Source organism: Struthio camelus, chromosome 5, assembly GCF_040807025.1.
Source record: "Struthio camelus isolate bStrCam1 chromosome 5, bStrCam1.hap1, whole genome shotgun sequence".
Lineage (NCBI taxonomy): Eukaryota > Metazoa > Chordata > Aves > Struthioniformes > Struthionidae > Struthio > Struthio camelus.
In genome coordinates, this window is record NC_090946.1 from 79,704,290 (window position 1) to 79,718,620 (window position 14,331).

Sequence of the window (14,331 nt, forward strand, 5' to 3'; positions counted from 1 at the left end):
GGCAACGTGGCTACCATCAAAAACACGCTTTGAACTAAAAATTTGCTGCCGACAAAAAAATCGTTCACGCCGACTTACAGCAGGAATCAGAGAATCGCTGTGCTAATGCAGGCACGGGAGGCTGCACGTTTCTTCTGGAGAAGATCAGTTTAAGGAGCATGCTCCCTTCCTACTCTCCCCGATGGCTCTGTAGTCAGGCCTCCCCACCCAAATGGATGAGATTAGGCTGTTCAGCTGTTTATAAAACATAGTATTGCACTGAAACGTACACTGCAACATTCCTCCCTCTCGTTCCTGCGAGCTATATAAGGAAATAGCCAATTCCAGCGTTTTCCCCATAGCGATTACTGATCCCTTTGCACTGGAACAGCCCCGGGTTGGTTTCCTGAAGGCATACTTAAATATATCCTAGGCCTTACAGCATTGTACTGGACGTTGTCATCAAATGGCAGCACAGACAGCTGCCAAATCTTGCAGGCTCAGTGCTCTAATATGGAACAGCTGGAGAAGGACCCTGCATTCTTCGCTCCGTGTAAACACTGGGGGCTCTGTTCAGGATCCGGCGGCAGCGAGGCCGGAAGAATTCCACCTATCGCGAAATGCGGCGAGCGGCACAGACTTCTCCCCCTCGCAGGCGGTGCTCGCCCTCATCTCTTAAACGTGCATGGTCCAAAATTAAGAGCTCAAGTTCCCAATATTATAGGATTGTAAGCAAGAGGGTTGCTTGTAATAGGTGGTTTCTTTTTGGGGGGGGGGGGGGGGGAACAGAACTATGCAACTTAAGGATGGATTTAGCCTTCCCTCCTCAACAAATAGTCTCTATTTCAGAAAGTCTGTTACAAATAGTTTACATCTCCGTCTATATAATGCATATATATACACATATATGAACATTCATGTCTGTACACACGTACAATCATCAACTCCAATATATTAACACACAGCGCAATTCTCACATCACTTATGTAATTTTTACACTGCTCTAACTTCATTTACTTCTGTGGAGTTGAGTAACTTGTTATGGTTTGTAAACAAGATCAAAATATATAAAAAAACATATACAGCTAAGAAAGTAACATACTATATACATTAGACTATGTGCAGTACCATAAAGCAGTCCACTAACATTTTCTCAGAGCTGCACTGAAACACAAGAGGGTATTCAGAGCTGCAGGAAAAATGTGTCCAAACAGGATCTGAATGATGAAATAGAAATTGCCACATTTAAAAAAAAAAAAAAAAAGATAACCCAGCTGGCCAGACCTTCAGAAAATAACAGTTTGTATAAGGTACTGATGGGGTTCTTCTGCATGTTGCAGAAAGCAAAGCAAGCCACGTTGTCCAAAAGAAGCCTAGAAAATCCAGACTCTACGTGACCTGACTTACTTATTTCACAGGAAACTGCATGGAAGGAGGAAAGGGAGGGGGAAAGAAGGGGGGGGGGGGAAGGAAAAAAAAAAAAAAAGCAGCAATCATTCATGCTACCGTAGCTGCACCATGCAATAGACTGAAGTAGTTCGCTGTGAGGAAAAAGAAAAACAACAGAAAAAAAAAACCAAACTGAAATAAGCCATCACCAGTTTGAAAAATAAAAAGGAAAGCCGTTAACACAATCCAGCCGTTTCGCTGGGAGCCCTGGCTCCCCAACCACCCTCTCCCTCCCCTTTTTTTTTTTTTTGGCCATCATTAGGGCATCAATCAGAGAACAATGTAGCATTCAAAATGGATCAGTTGCACCAAAACTTACCAGGGTTGTTGGCCTCCCCTTCAAGGATGTGCAGCTCGGTGCAGTCTGCCAGGGAATGCTCCAGGCAGAGCTGGAGGAAACGGGCTTGGGTCCGGCTGACTCGCTTCAGCAAGGAGAGCAAAGCAACAGTCTGCTCGCACTCGTTCCAGCCTTTAAACCACCCGGCCAGCACTCCAACCTGGTCTCGAAACATCATGATTAGGTGGAGGCCGGGGGTGGTGGGGGACCAGGGGGTAGGAGGATGAACCTCTGCGGGGGGAAAAAAATAAATAAATAGGAAATCCTTCCCTCCGAGTTTATTCTCTCCCTCACGTCTTGTCTCACAATTAAAAATAATAGTAATAAAAAAAAAAAAAAATCTCCTTTGCAATAAAAGGGGTTATTTTGGGGTGGGGGTGGGGGGGAATGCAGCTTTCAGCCTAGACGTGGGTTTGGTTTCTGCTCTCCCTCTTCTGTCTTCAGTGCAATGCTCAAGCGGCTTGGTGTAAATTCCCTGAAGGCAACACGAAGTGGCAAAGGGAAGGGGACGGGAGGGGACGGGGTGGGGGGGGGGGAACACTGTGTGTGCAAACACAGACGTTTACCTAGATATACCTATCTACGCGTAAAAATCTCAACAAGGCACAGGAGTATGTTTAAGAACTGCCTCTTCCTCTCGGCTCCCCGGGGTTTTCGTCGGGGCGTCTCAGGCGGCCGTGGGGGACCGCGCGCACCCGGGCAGGCCTTCACACCTGGAAAAAGAGAGGGGCGCGCTGTGATGGTGCCCCGCGCCGCGGGGAAAGGCTGTGATTCAGCACCGCGATGGGGACATCCAGGGAGCGGCCCACGCGCGGGGCGGCAGAGGGATGCGGGATCTGCGCCCCGGCGCTGACGAAGCCTTCCTCCCGCACAGAGGAGGAGGAGGAGGAGGGAGCTCCCTGTTGCTGCCGCAAGGAAGGCTCCCCCTCCGCCAGGCTCAGCCCCGGTACGCAGCGGGGCCCGGGCACCGCAGCCCCAGCACCTTCCTCCCCGCTGCCTCCTCCTCCTCCTCCACCAGCCAGGCTGCAGCAGCCCTGTGAACAGCGCTGAGCCAGCTCCGGGCTGCAAACAACCCTCAGCCCAGGTTGGGGGGGGGGGGGTGAGGGGCCAAGCACCCCTTCCCAGTGCAGCCAGTACCCTGGGACTGGGGGATGAGCACTCTCTCGCAGCACGGCCAGTACCAACAGCGGGGTAGGGGCAGAAAGCACCCCTTCCCAGTACATCCAGTGACCGCTTCCCAGTACATCCAGTACCCTAGGAGCGGGGGCCAAGCACCCCTTCCCAGGGCAGCCAGTACCCAGGCAGGGGAGGGAAGCACAGAGCACCCCTTCCCAGTACATCCAGTATCCTGGGGGGAGAAGGAGCACAGAGCACCACTTCCCAGTACATCCAGTACCCGGGGGGGACCGAACACCCTTTCCCAGTACCTCCAATACCCGGGGGGCAGGGGGGGAGCACCGAGCACCCTTCCCAATGCACCCAGTACCCCCTTCCCAGTACCTCCAGTCCCTGGGGGGGGGGGGGGAACCAAACACCCCTTCCCAGTGCACCCAGTACCCGGGGGGGGGGGCATCAAGCACCCCTTCCCAGTACCCCCTTCCCAGTACCTCCAGTACCCGGGGGGGGGGGGGCACCGATCACCCCTTCCCAGTGCACCCAGTACTCCCTTCCCAATACCTCCAGTATCCGGGGGGGGGGGCCACAGAGCACCCCTTCCCAGTGCACCCAGTACCCCCTTCCCAGTACCTCCAGTATCCGGGGGGGGGGCCACAGAGCACCCCTTCCCAGTGCACCCAGTACCCCCTTCCCAGTACCTCCAGTACCCGGGGAGGGGGGGGCACCGAGCACCCCTTCCCAGTACACCCAGCACCCGGGGGGGGTGGGCGGGCAGCAGCAGACCTTCCCCCTCGCCAGAGCGCGCAACACCGGGGGGGGGGGGGGGGCGGGCGCCCCACCAGAGCCCCAGGAGGCCCCTGCCCCGCCGGCCGCAGCGGCTCCTCCACCTCCCCCCCCAAAAAAAAAAGAAAAAAATCGGGACTCCGCAGCCGGGCACTCACCTGACTCATGCTGGCCCCGGGGGCGGTGTGGGGGGCCGGGGGGGAGGGGGGGGAGGGAGAGGGGGCGCCGCGGCCCTCAGCGGCGGCGCGGCGGCGGCGGCAGGGGGGGAGGCCGAGCCATGGCGCGGGGCCGGGGGGCGCGCGGGGCGCGAGCGGCGGCAGCGACGGCGGCTCCGAGGCGCGGCGCGAGACTGCGCCCGGCGGCGCGCGGAGCCCCCGCTCCCCACATGCCGCTCATTAGCATAGCCATGACGTCATGGGCCTGGCCGCGCGCCGCCCCGCCCCCTCGCCGGGCGGGGCGCGCGCTTGTTGGGGGGGGGGGGGGGAGTGTGTGTGGTGGGGGTGGGGCGCGCCGAGGGCCTCCCCCGCCCCCCTCCCCCTGCCTTGGCAAACCCGGGGATCCCCCGGGATATCCTCCTCCCCCCCCCCAAAAAATAACCCCCCCCCCACCACCACCACGCTGCACAGGAGGCCGGAGGGGAGTGAAAAATTAAAAACGCCATCGAAATATTGCGGCCTAGGGAGACAGCCGCGAGGCCGGCGCCTCGTGCCGTCGTCGTCCCAACCGCCGGGCCCAACTGCGGCATATTTGGGGCTACAGATGTATATAAGTAATTATTTATAGGGCGGCCAGGCGAGGAGCGGGCACGGCCCCCGGCCCCGAGCGGGCGGCAGAGGCGGCGGGCCGCAGCGAAGCGGGCCGGGAGCGGGGAGAGCGCCGAGGCCTTCGCCCGTGCCGCAGCCCGCTCGCCCTTACAGGCGTCTGCCGCCCCCAACCAACGGGGCTGTAACCATCCGGCGAGGAATTGCACCTTTTCCGCCTGGCTCTCTCACCCTCTCCGCTTGGGCTGGAAATTTGCTATTAAATTACAAGAGGAAGGAAACCTCGCATCTTACCCCCTGCCCTCCCACAAACCCTAGATGAGGCCGGTTTTGTAATAAACTCCCTAATCCTCTTTCCAAACAGGCTAAGCTTAGGCCTCGTCCGCGCTGAGGGGTTTCGCCGCCGGAGCCACGCTGATGAAACCACCCTTTCCTCGGGGGCCGCCCGTGCCAAAAAAAAAAAGGAGCTTCTGCTCCTATTCCCCCAACTGCTTTAGCGAGCGAGAAGAGCGCGAGCGCGCGCTCAGCGCACGGTTTAACTGCGTTTAACGGCAGCCTAACGTGAGAAGCGACCGCCTGGCGAAAGCCGAGCCCGGCGCTCGCCCCGCTGCGCTGCGGCTCTCGCCGTGCCGCTCGGGTCCCGCTGGAGAAAACCACCATCTAGCGGGCTGCGAAATCATCGCACCGCCGGCGGAGCGCGGCCCCCCCGCCGGCAGCGTTTGGCCCCGGGGGTGTCGGGGCCGCGAGGGCCGCGACGGTGATGGGGGCAGGATTGGCCTTGGTGGGGTTGAGGCGGGGGCTCCGGCGTTGGCCGGGTGGGATGAACGCTCTAGGTACCTCCGGGTAGGGAAAATTGAGGAAAAGCAGAGCGTCGGCCCTGCGCTGGCAAGAGCCCGAGCAACGCTGCCGGGCCGGGAGCGGGCGCCCGCCGAAGGTGCAAAACGCCTTTCTTTGTGGGCATCGGGCAAAGACGTCAGCCGTGTCATCCATGCCCGCCTGTAGCAACGTTTTCCACCACCGGGTCCCGTCCAGGAGGAGGGAGCGGAGCCTCACCAGCCGTTCCCGGAGCGTTCGGGGCACAGAGGGGCAGGCAGGGAGAAGTGCTGGGAAAGCAGCAGCGGGGGATGAAGGCTCCTCCTTGGGCATGGACAATACTGGGCGCTGTGTCCAGACTCTGACCAGGACAGGCTGGGGGCTGACCTGCTGGAGAGCAGCTCTGCCGAGAAGGACCTGGGAGTGCTGGCGGACGACAAGGTGACCACGAGCCAGCAAGGTGCCCTTGTGGCCCAGAAGGCCAATGGTCTCCTGGGGTGCATCAGGCAGAGCGTTGCCAGCAGGTGGAGGGAGGGGATCCTGCCCCTCTCCTCAGCCCTGCTGAGGCCTCACCTGCACTACTGGGTCCACTTCTGGGCTCCCCTGTACAAGGGAGACATGGAGAGACTGGAGCGAGTCCAGCGGAGGGCGACAAAGATGAGGAAGGGACTGGAGCATCTCTCCTAGGAGGAAAGGGCTGCGAGAGCTGGGCCTCTTCCGCCTGGGCAAGAGAAGGCTCAGGGGGGATCTCATCAACGGGTAGAAGTACCTGAAGGGAGGGTGTCAAGAAGATGGGGCCAGAGTCTTCTCAGTGGTGCCCAGCAATAGGACAAGAGGCAACGGGCACAAACTGAAACAGAGGAAGGTCTGTCTGAACCTGAGGAAAAACTTCTTTCCTGTGAGGGTGACAGAGCCCTGGAGCAGGTTGCCCAGAGAGGTTGGGAGTCTCCTTCCTTGGAGTTATTCAGAAGCTGTCTGGACAAGGTCATGGGCAGTGTGCTCTAGGTGACCCTGCTTGAGCAGGGGGGTTGGACTAGCTGATCTCCAGAGCTCCCTTCCAACCTCAACCATGCTGTGATGCTGAGCTCCCCAAGGGGAGGACATGAGATGGGGATTGCTCTCTGCAAAGCATCATTTCCAACAGCTCCAATACGTCAAGCACAAATGCTCCAGCTCACGGAGATGCTGAGGAGTTTGCATGTAACATGCCTCAGCTTTCAGTGTGTCTTGTGACTAATTAAGCGAACGTGAGAGGAGATCCTCGCCAGCAAACCACAGCCATCTGCCAAATCCCACTGCTCCAGCCTAATAAATGCTCTATCAAAGGGCCTCCTTCATCCTCGCCCTGGTGTTGCCAGGTCTAGTGCGGCTCCCATGGGCTAAGGAACCGCGTGTGGAGCCGCAAGGACACACCGTCTGCGGTGTTGGCGGGCATAGCTCACGTGGGGACGGGCAACGGGGCTCCACGTGCTGTCGGTAAGAGCACAGGGAGCGCCAGGCAGACCGCCGCACACCGGGAGCACAAATGAAGTTGAGTGCGCGGGAGATTACAAACGGCTGTTCCCAGCGAGATCCTGGGGGAGCAAGATCCTGCCGTAACTCCATGAAGTTCTCGTATCCTACGATGTTTGGGGGTTTCTATGGAAATTAAAAAATATAAGTATATCCATGCCTGGTAAAAGAAACACCTTGATGCCTCGATAGATGAAGGGGGTGAGAAAAAACCAAGAGGTCGGCAGTAGTATCAGCCAAGCAAGCGGGCTGAGCAAATTAGGAACTCTTGACAGCTCATGAGTTCAAAGGAAGCTGTTGCTCGTCTCCGCTGAAGCTATCTAACAGCATAGTTATTAGGAGAAAGGATGAGTACTTCCACCGCCCACCAAGGCCCAGAAAAGGCAATCGCAGCCCTGACCTAGGCCAGTCTTGCCTACGCCTGGGCGACGAGCGCAGCGGCTGCCGAGCGACGCAAGCGCTAGGGAGTACCGTTTCGCGTGGAAAGCAGCGCGCGCCTTGCGCTTGCTGTTCGGCCGCTGCCGAGGGGTTGCTTTGGGAAGACCCGATTTCACGCGTGAAAACGCCACCACGTCGTGCCGCGAGCGCCCTGGCACCCGCCTTTGCAATCGTGTCGCTTCGGCCCTGGGCGGTTGGCGAGTTTGCTCGCAGGGACCCGAGGGACGCAGAGGCAACAAAATAAATCAGCTTAACTAATGGCTCTCAGAAGAGCGCCCACTGCAAATGCATCGCAGCCTAGTGACCCCGCCAGAATTAGTGACTAAGAGCAGCTAAAGAAGAGGACATGGAGCATTTATTTAACCAGACAGGCAGCAAAGTCCCTTTTTGCTCTTGCAGTTTCAAACATCCCTGTATGTGTGAATATAAATGCAGGCTTTTGCACTGTAAAACCTTACGCGGCCAAATTGTAACAGCAACTGAAGTTTTGCGGAATTTGTTTTTGCAAAACGGAGGCTTCTGGGTCGATTGAGGGCAGAGAGGCCCTGGGGGCAGCGTGGCTACTGGGCATGGTGATATCTGCAGCCCCTGGCACGCAGGGGAGACACCCGTGCCCCATCGCACCCCTCCGAAGGGCCGTCAGCGCGGGGCCCCCCGCTGCTCCATCCCCGCGTCCTGCGCACCCACGCCCTGTAAAGGCCTGGGTGGCTGCATCCCATCTCCTCGCGCCGTGTTTACCTACAACACTGGCGCTTGGCGAACCGTTTCCAGCCGGTGCCGCTGCTAATGAAAGCAGCTTGTTGGAGGACTCGGAGCCGGCTGTGGCTGCAGCGCAAGCAGATGGCCCTGCTGGAACAGGACGCGGGTCCCTGCGGAGGCAGCGCTCCGCTGCGCCGCTCGGCTCCCTGGCTCCAGCAGCTCCCGGGCAGACGGGGAGAGCTGCATTAGCACGCACCAGCGAGGAAATTGCTTCCCTAACGACGCCTTTTAAGCAAGCAATTCTCTTTGGAAGCCTGCTCCCAGCTCGAGATGTGTGTCAGCAGCACGGCCACTAAGGAAGTTTTTGTATGTAATTATTAATAACGAAGTGTGCCCAACGTGAACAAAATGAGGGTGATTTAAGAAGAATTTCCTCGAGAGCATAAGAGTTGCCAGACTGGATTAGGTGTTAGACATAGCCTCGACGCTGGGGTGGAGGGGAAGCTTCATGTTTTCACCCTGCAAAGCGGCAGATAATCCAAGCAAGCGCGCGGGGGGCAAAGCAGGCACAGAGGGAAGCAGCTCTCATCGATTCTGCTGCTCGTGTTTCCAGAGACGCAATTTTCAGCAAAAGCCACAAAAGTGGCATCTAGATGTGCACCAGCTAGTTAGATCAGACCGATATTGGGAGCCTGAGTCAGCCTGAGCAAAGTCCATCTCCAAATCCTGGTATGACGGATTATCTCGCTCCAAGTGTGAGACACACAGAAGATTGCTAAAACTGCAAATTATTGCTACCCTTGTGCTTTTAGGAGTTCAATCTGGAGAAAGAAGGCTCTGGATCAAAAATCAGTGGATTTGTCTTTGGGTTTGCGTTGCCCTCATATGCATTCATCCTGCTATCCGCAGCATAGACTACTACACAGTTAAAATAATGAGAGCATGGATTATATCCCGGCGTAGTTAAAATCGGTGCTGCTAGAGCAAAGCACTTGCTCTTTCTCTTTGGGCAATAGGAACAGCTTAGCCGCTCTGGCACTGACTGCCATATGTAGTGATGTGCTCACAGCTAGCACCAACCAGTTTTCTCCTCCATCGTGTGGTTTATTCCCGTTATTTGCTCTGTGCCTCTGCCTGGCTTGAGCTGCAGCACAGGCGTTGCTGCAAGGAGGTCCAACAGTTAGACCCACACAGCCCTGGGGCACCGAGGTACAAGCGGGTAAATCCTGCCAAAGCAGAGGATGCAAACGCCTCCATCAAAACATTTCAGAGTGTCAGGAGGCCGGTCTGTTATCACCTGCCTTTCTCAGGACAGCAAATGGTTTGTTAGTGGTAGAGCAGGACATGTTGCTGGACTTGATGGAGGCTTTTTAGAGTTTGTTAAGAAGTTGGGGCTGAAAGGGAAAACTGTGCCCGGCAGATGTATTTACACATTTTCATGTCTCTGGTAAGATACTTAAAGATTGAAAGACTGGAAAAGCTATAGCCGTTCCTAAACTTGAATCCACCAGCTCTTGGCAAATATCCTTCTTTGGTCCTATAGCAAAATGTCACGGTAACTTCTTCTTGCGTGATATAAGCTGGCCTTGCAGCAAGTTGTCCCAGTGGAGGAGGATCTGGATGATGCTACAGCCGCCCTCGAGTAGTGGCCACCTAGGAAGAAGCCAGCTTTCAAAAGAAAGGCAACAGCTGGGTTGTCGATCTTGTCGCTGTGGATGGCAACGTCTGGTGAGAAGCATTGCTTTTCAAGCTGTTGTAGGCCGTAAATCGCTGCCCTGTGCTTACTTTGATCAATGAAATGTGTCGCCATGGAAAGGGGTCTGCTAACCTTGGCAACCAGAGCAGTCACATGAGGAAAAGCAGCTTCTGACTCCCTCGAAGCTCCCTGATCCCAGCAATTATCCGCAGCCTTAATGCCAGCAACATCCCACCCCAGGCTTCAAGCAAGCAGATGTATTTTGAGCTTGCAGCCCAGGCTCCTTCCCTCCAGGAAAAACCCTTGAAGATCAAGGACCTTCAGGAACTGGAGACCAAAATCTAATACCTTAGAGCATTGTATCTATGTTGCACTTGACCGATGAAGAAGCAACAGACCCCCGGTGGTTTTCTGAGGTCTCACTGCTTAGAGCTCTCCAAACTCAACAGCATTTGCAGAGTTAAAAAAAAAAAAGGAACAACTATCAAGATAATTCACAAGTTAGCAATCCTCCCTCTAGCCCGTTTGTTAAAATATTGCGCACAGAGAGCTGATAGACGCAGAAATAAATAACACTATGAGAGAGATAAGTGATGCATTAGACTTTTCACCAGTCCCCTGACTATAGCTGCTATTAAAAATCCGCCAAGAAATATTAGATGAGGAGTGGCTACACAATGGGAGAGTAAAAAATATTAGGAGCAGACAAAAATGCTCATTTGATGAAGATAAAACCTCAAGGAGGCATCTAAAATCTAAGAAAAAGCTTTCTAGGTACAAATCTTCTGGCAATACAAGGACACTGCAGACCAAGGATATAAAACACAGGTAGCTGTTAGTAGCCCAGATGATTTATTACTGGTCCGGTAGAGGTAATTCTGGAATTCACACGAGCATCCAAACACCGCACAGGTATTGCAGATATTTTTTGAATAATGTAAACACAGTGACTCGTCATGTCGTGACTACGGCAAACGTCACCCCATCGCTCTTTTTCTGGCTGAAGAGGATACGCCTACGGAGGAGGAGTAAAAGGAATTTGTCAGGCTTCCCTGAACCCTAATGAAGGCTCAGGAACCTCGTCGGGAATTTGTAATCTGTCGTTGCTTTTCAAAACATTGCAGGAGAAAGAGAGCAACTCCTCACTTTGGACATCAGTCTCAGCTGAAGGCTTTGTTTAGTCTTCAGAATTTCCTGACACACAGGTTTTTACTGTTTTAAATCATTCTCATTACACAATGGCCTAACTTAAAAGTCTCTCTCCTAGTGTAGATGCAGCTGTCTCCAGACAAAGTTGCCTCTGTGTAGGTGTTGCATATTCCTACGAATTTGTAGTGCAACGGGTGTGATTGCTTTGGGGGGGACCCAGCATCGCCTGGGGCACTCCATGCTTGGTCATGGCCTGCTAACTGCAGCCAGGAATGCATCTGCATCATGGGGCCACTGCACTCAGTCAATGCAAACTTAAATCGGGAGTAATACTACTTAAAATCATCCAGAAATGTAATCCCTGGTTTCTCTTTGCCACTTCTTGCCTAGCATACTCCAGCAAGACAATACCGAGGCCTCCTAATGGCTTAGCTAGAGGAGGACTTTCGCTATATCGGATAATATTCAGCTACTGCAGGCATTAATTATACCAATCATAAACATCCAGGACACCAGGGACGGCCCCTTTGCGGGAGCTGCATGTGCACTTCAGCGACAGAGGCCAGTTCTTGCTCATTCTGCATAGCAGGACAACCGAGCGAGTCATGACCAGTGGCCGCTTACTGAAGAGACTTCCACGTTACGCACATCAGCCCTAGCCCTCCCTCGGCTGATGACTCCCAAGCTGACGGCGCAAGCTCGGTCGCTCAGGGGGTGGTGGAGCTGAACAGAGCCCAGACTAGCAGCAGAGACTCTGACACTGAGGGCTGGCTCCTTTTACCGTACCTTTAAGTTTGATGTATTAATTGGATTCAGTGGGAAGGTCTTATTAGAGCTGAACAAAAGAGCGTACGTGGGTTCTGACCTGCTCACACCCACCAAGAAAGTGAGATACTGAACTCTCCCTTTCCTTCTTACCTGATGGGGAATAACAGGATACCAGGTGTTGGCTACTGACAGCTCAACACACAGCCTTGGCCCTCTAAAGGACAGTGGTCAACTGTGAGGATGATGATGAGATCAATTAGAGTACTGAGCACTAAGGAAAGGGCACAGTTATGGTGCGAGGCTAGCATAGGTGTTTTGAGAACAGCAAAAAGGCCAAATACATTTAATTTCATAAAACTGAATCGTGATGTGTAGAAGACCAGAAGCTCTGGTGGCTGTTCTAATAGCCCAGTTTAGAACCAGTACCCACCAGGCCCTGTTACTGGAGTGTTTATTCAGCTCCATAGGGTCGGCAGGAGAAGGCAGCACCATTTTAGCCCATATAGGAGTAGGGGTCAGGGCATTAGCTCGTTTTCAGAATGCCTTATGGGAATTCTGAATTCCCTATAGGAAGGGGGAGACCCATTTCAAGATGAATTGACCTGAATTGTCTCCATCCTATTATTTCTCTTCAACTTGGGCAGGGAGGAAGGGAGAAAGACCCTAAGAGAGGAACTTTACCTACAGAAGAAAAACATCCATGTCATGGTCCATACCTCGATATTTGGAAAGGCACCATGGGAACTCTCTTGATAACATCCCTTAGTCTCATCAACTCATTTCAAAGCCTCGGCTCTGAGTGGAGCTAATGAATTATACCAAGTGGTGAGAGTTGCCTCCTGTCTCTCCCCTGCAACAAACATCATTACAAGTTTGTAAGACCCCAACACTGCCGAAAACAAGCAAGCCTTGTTGCCAGAAGTCTGCAAATGTTCCTTGACATCACCAGATCCCTAAACATCATCTGTAATGAGTAAATGAGGAACCTTATCTTACCTCTATTACAACAGGGTGACACAGCAGCACAGCCTCGATCAATATACTGTGCTTCTGTGGATCACAGGGAAGGTTTTATTTCTCTATTAGTGTCTTCAATCCCTGCTTTAAGAGAACTAAGGGACACCCAAGGCAGCTTTAGATGTGCTCCTTTTACTTCTCACCTGGTCTTTATTTTGAGATGGCTTCTTAGAAGGTGGGCAAATGTAATAAGCCAGCTACTGTACTTTTTATAACTCTCAGTCAGGTCTTTGATTTGGGCCAGAAAGGAAGTTTGTTAGATCTGATAAAACAACTAGCATCTCTGGAAAATGTTATTAAGAAAAGAACATGAAACAAAGGAATAGCTGGGACAGGCTTAACGGTAAGTGGCTGGCCTGGAAGGTCAGCACAGCTACATCCTGTTGGCCGTTATTATTTAATACTGGCATCGATCGGTTGAAGGATAAGACAGATCAGGCAATTCTCTGGGGAGTTTACTTGCCACGCTGAGAGTAAAAAAGCTCACAAGCTTGGATCACGCAGACCGGTTGGGAAATTTTGATGAATTGGTGCTGTTGGTGACTGCTGTGGCCACACAACCAGTGATGTCTCTTTCTCTGATCTCATCTCTCATCTATATGGATAAAATTAGGTATCTGTTAACTATCAAGCAGTGCCCAACTCCAGATTAGAACTAGGAGAGCACCAACTGCTCCCTTGCAGTAATGATTTGTTGGCCACTGTCCCACATGCAGGTAGTATAAACTGCTCATATGGGACCAGTCACCGTCATGGCTTGGGCTCTTTGGTGGCATCTGTGGAGAGGTCATTACATTAATTTTTCTGGGAGCGCATGGAGGCTTAGAACCATTTTTACCAGCTGTCCATTTCACAACAGCAACATGCGGGCATGAAGGGAAGTCTGAAGAACAATTATTTCCACCATCCTCATGTTAACTGCTCCCATCTAACGGCAGAACAGAGTTAGCAACACAAATAGAGAGGCTAAAGTCAGCAACTACCTCCATCAGCTCTAGTCTGCCGTCAGCAAAGATGGATTATAGCAGAGGATCAGCAAACGACAAAGCAAATCTACCAAGGATGGACACTAAATGATGGCCAAATCTTTGATGGCATGTAGCAACCAAGGTAGCAAAACTCAGTGCAAGGCCACGTGGAAGGAGAACAAGAATTTTATTTTAAAGAAGAATGATTTCACCCACTCATTCTTTCATATTCATTTTCGCACACTCACATACTCGCTAGAACCCAGTGCTAGTGTCCGAGCGCTCGGGTCAGGATTACTTGTGGTGACAGAGGACAAGGGATGTTGTCTGTCAAGTCCTCATCATGCCTTTGTGGTTCATCTTGAGGGGTGAGGACACTGCATGATGTTTAGTCTCTACACTCTCTCTTAATGTAGGCGGCTCTGGGCCTGCTTGAGTTGCATCACACTGTTGTTGCTCCACGTCTGCATTGTGGTCTTACCTGTGGCATGGGCCTGGTGCAGTCAGCACTTCATCCAGCACGTGCCCTGTCAGTTATTACATTTTTCTTGGATTTCCTCTTGCTGTTCTCAGCCTCCTGAATTGCTGCACATCCAGCATTCTTTGCCGTGGTGATTTCTATACAGAACTTTCTGGCATCAGAAGTTCTCTGCAAGCACAGATCAGTCCTCACAGACACTTAAGTATTTTATTACTGTCTGACAGACAGTGCAAGTGAACAGTTGATTTGGCCAGCAGTTTATTCCTGAGTTGTCCCTTGAAAGGAAGGTCACCCTACATAAACTAGATAAATTGTCTTGCAAATAGCCTATGGATCACTGGCTGGAAATCTGTGGCCACATGCAT

At 53.2% G+C, this 14,331-nt stretch overlaps 1 protein-coding gene across 6 annotated transcripts in view; it reads right to left on the bottom strand.

Annotated features, from left to right (window-relative positions):
* SAMD4A (sterile alpha motif domain containing 4A) overlaps positions 1 to 3,870 on the bottom strand; it is a 133,755-nt gene extending 129,885 nt beyond the window's left edge. For 4 of the 6 annotated variants that reach the window (XM_068947517.1, XM_068947515.1, XM_068947516.1 and 1 more), the window contains exons 1-2: positions 3,823 to 3,870; positions 1,748 to 2,478 (exon numbers count right to left, since the gene is read on the bottom strand). In XM_068947517.1, the coding sequence (XP_068803618.1) occupies positions 1,748 to 1,943 (196 nt within the window). In that variant the 5' untranslated portion in view covers positions 1,944 to 2,478; positions 3,823 to 3,870. The remainder of the gene's footprint in view (positions 1 to 1,747; positions 2,479 to 3,822) is intronic. The other 2 variants (XM_068947513.1, XM_068947512.1) reach the window with 2 other exon arrangements.
* Between the last annotated feature and the right edge of the window lie 10,461 nt (positions 3,871 to 14,331).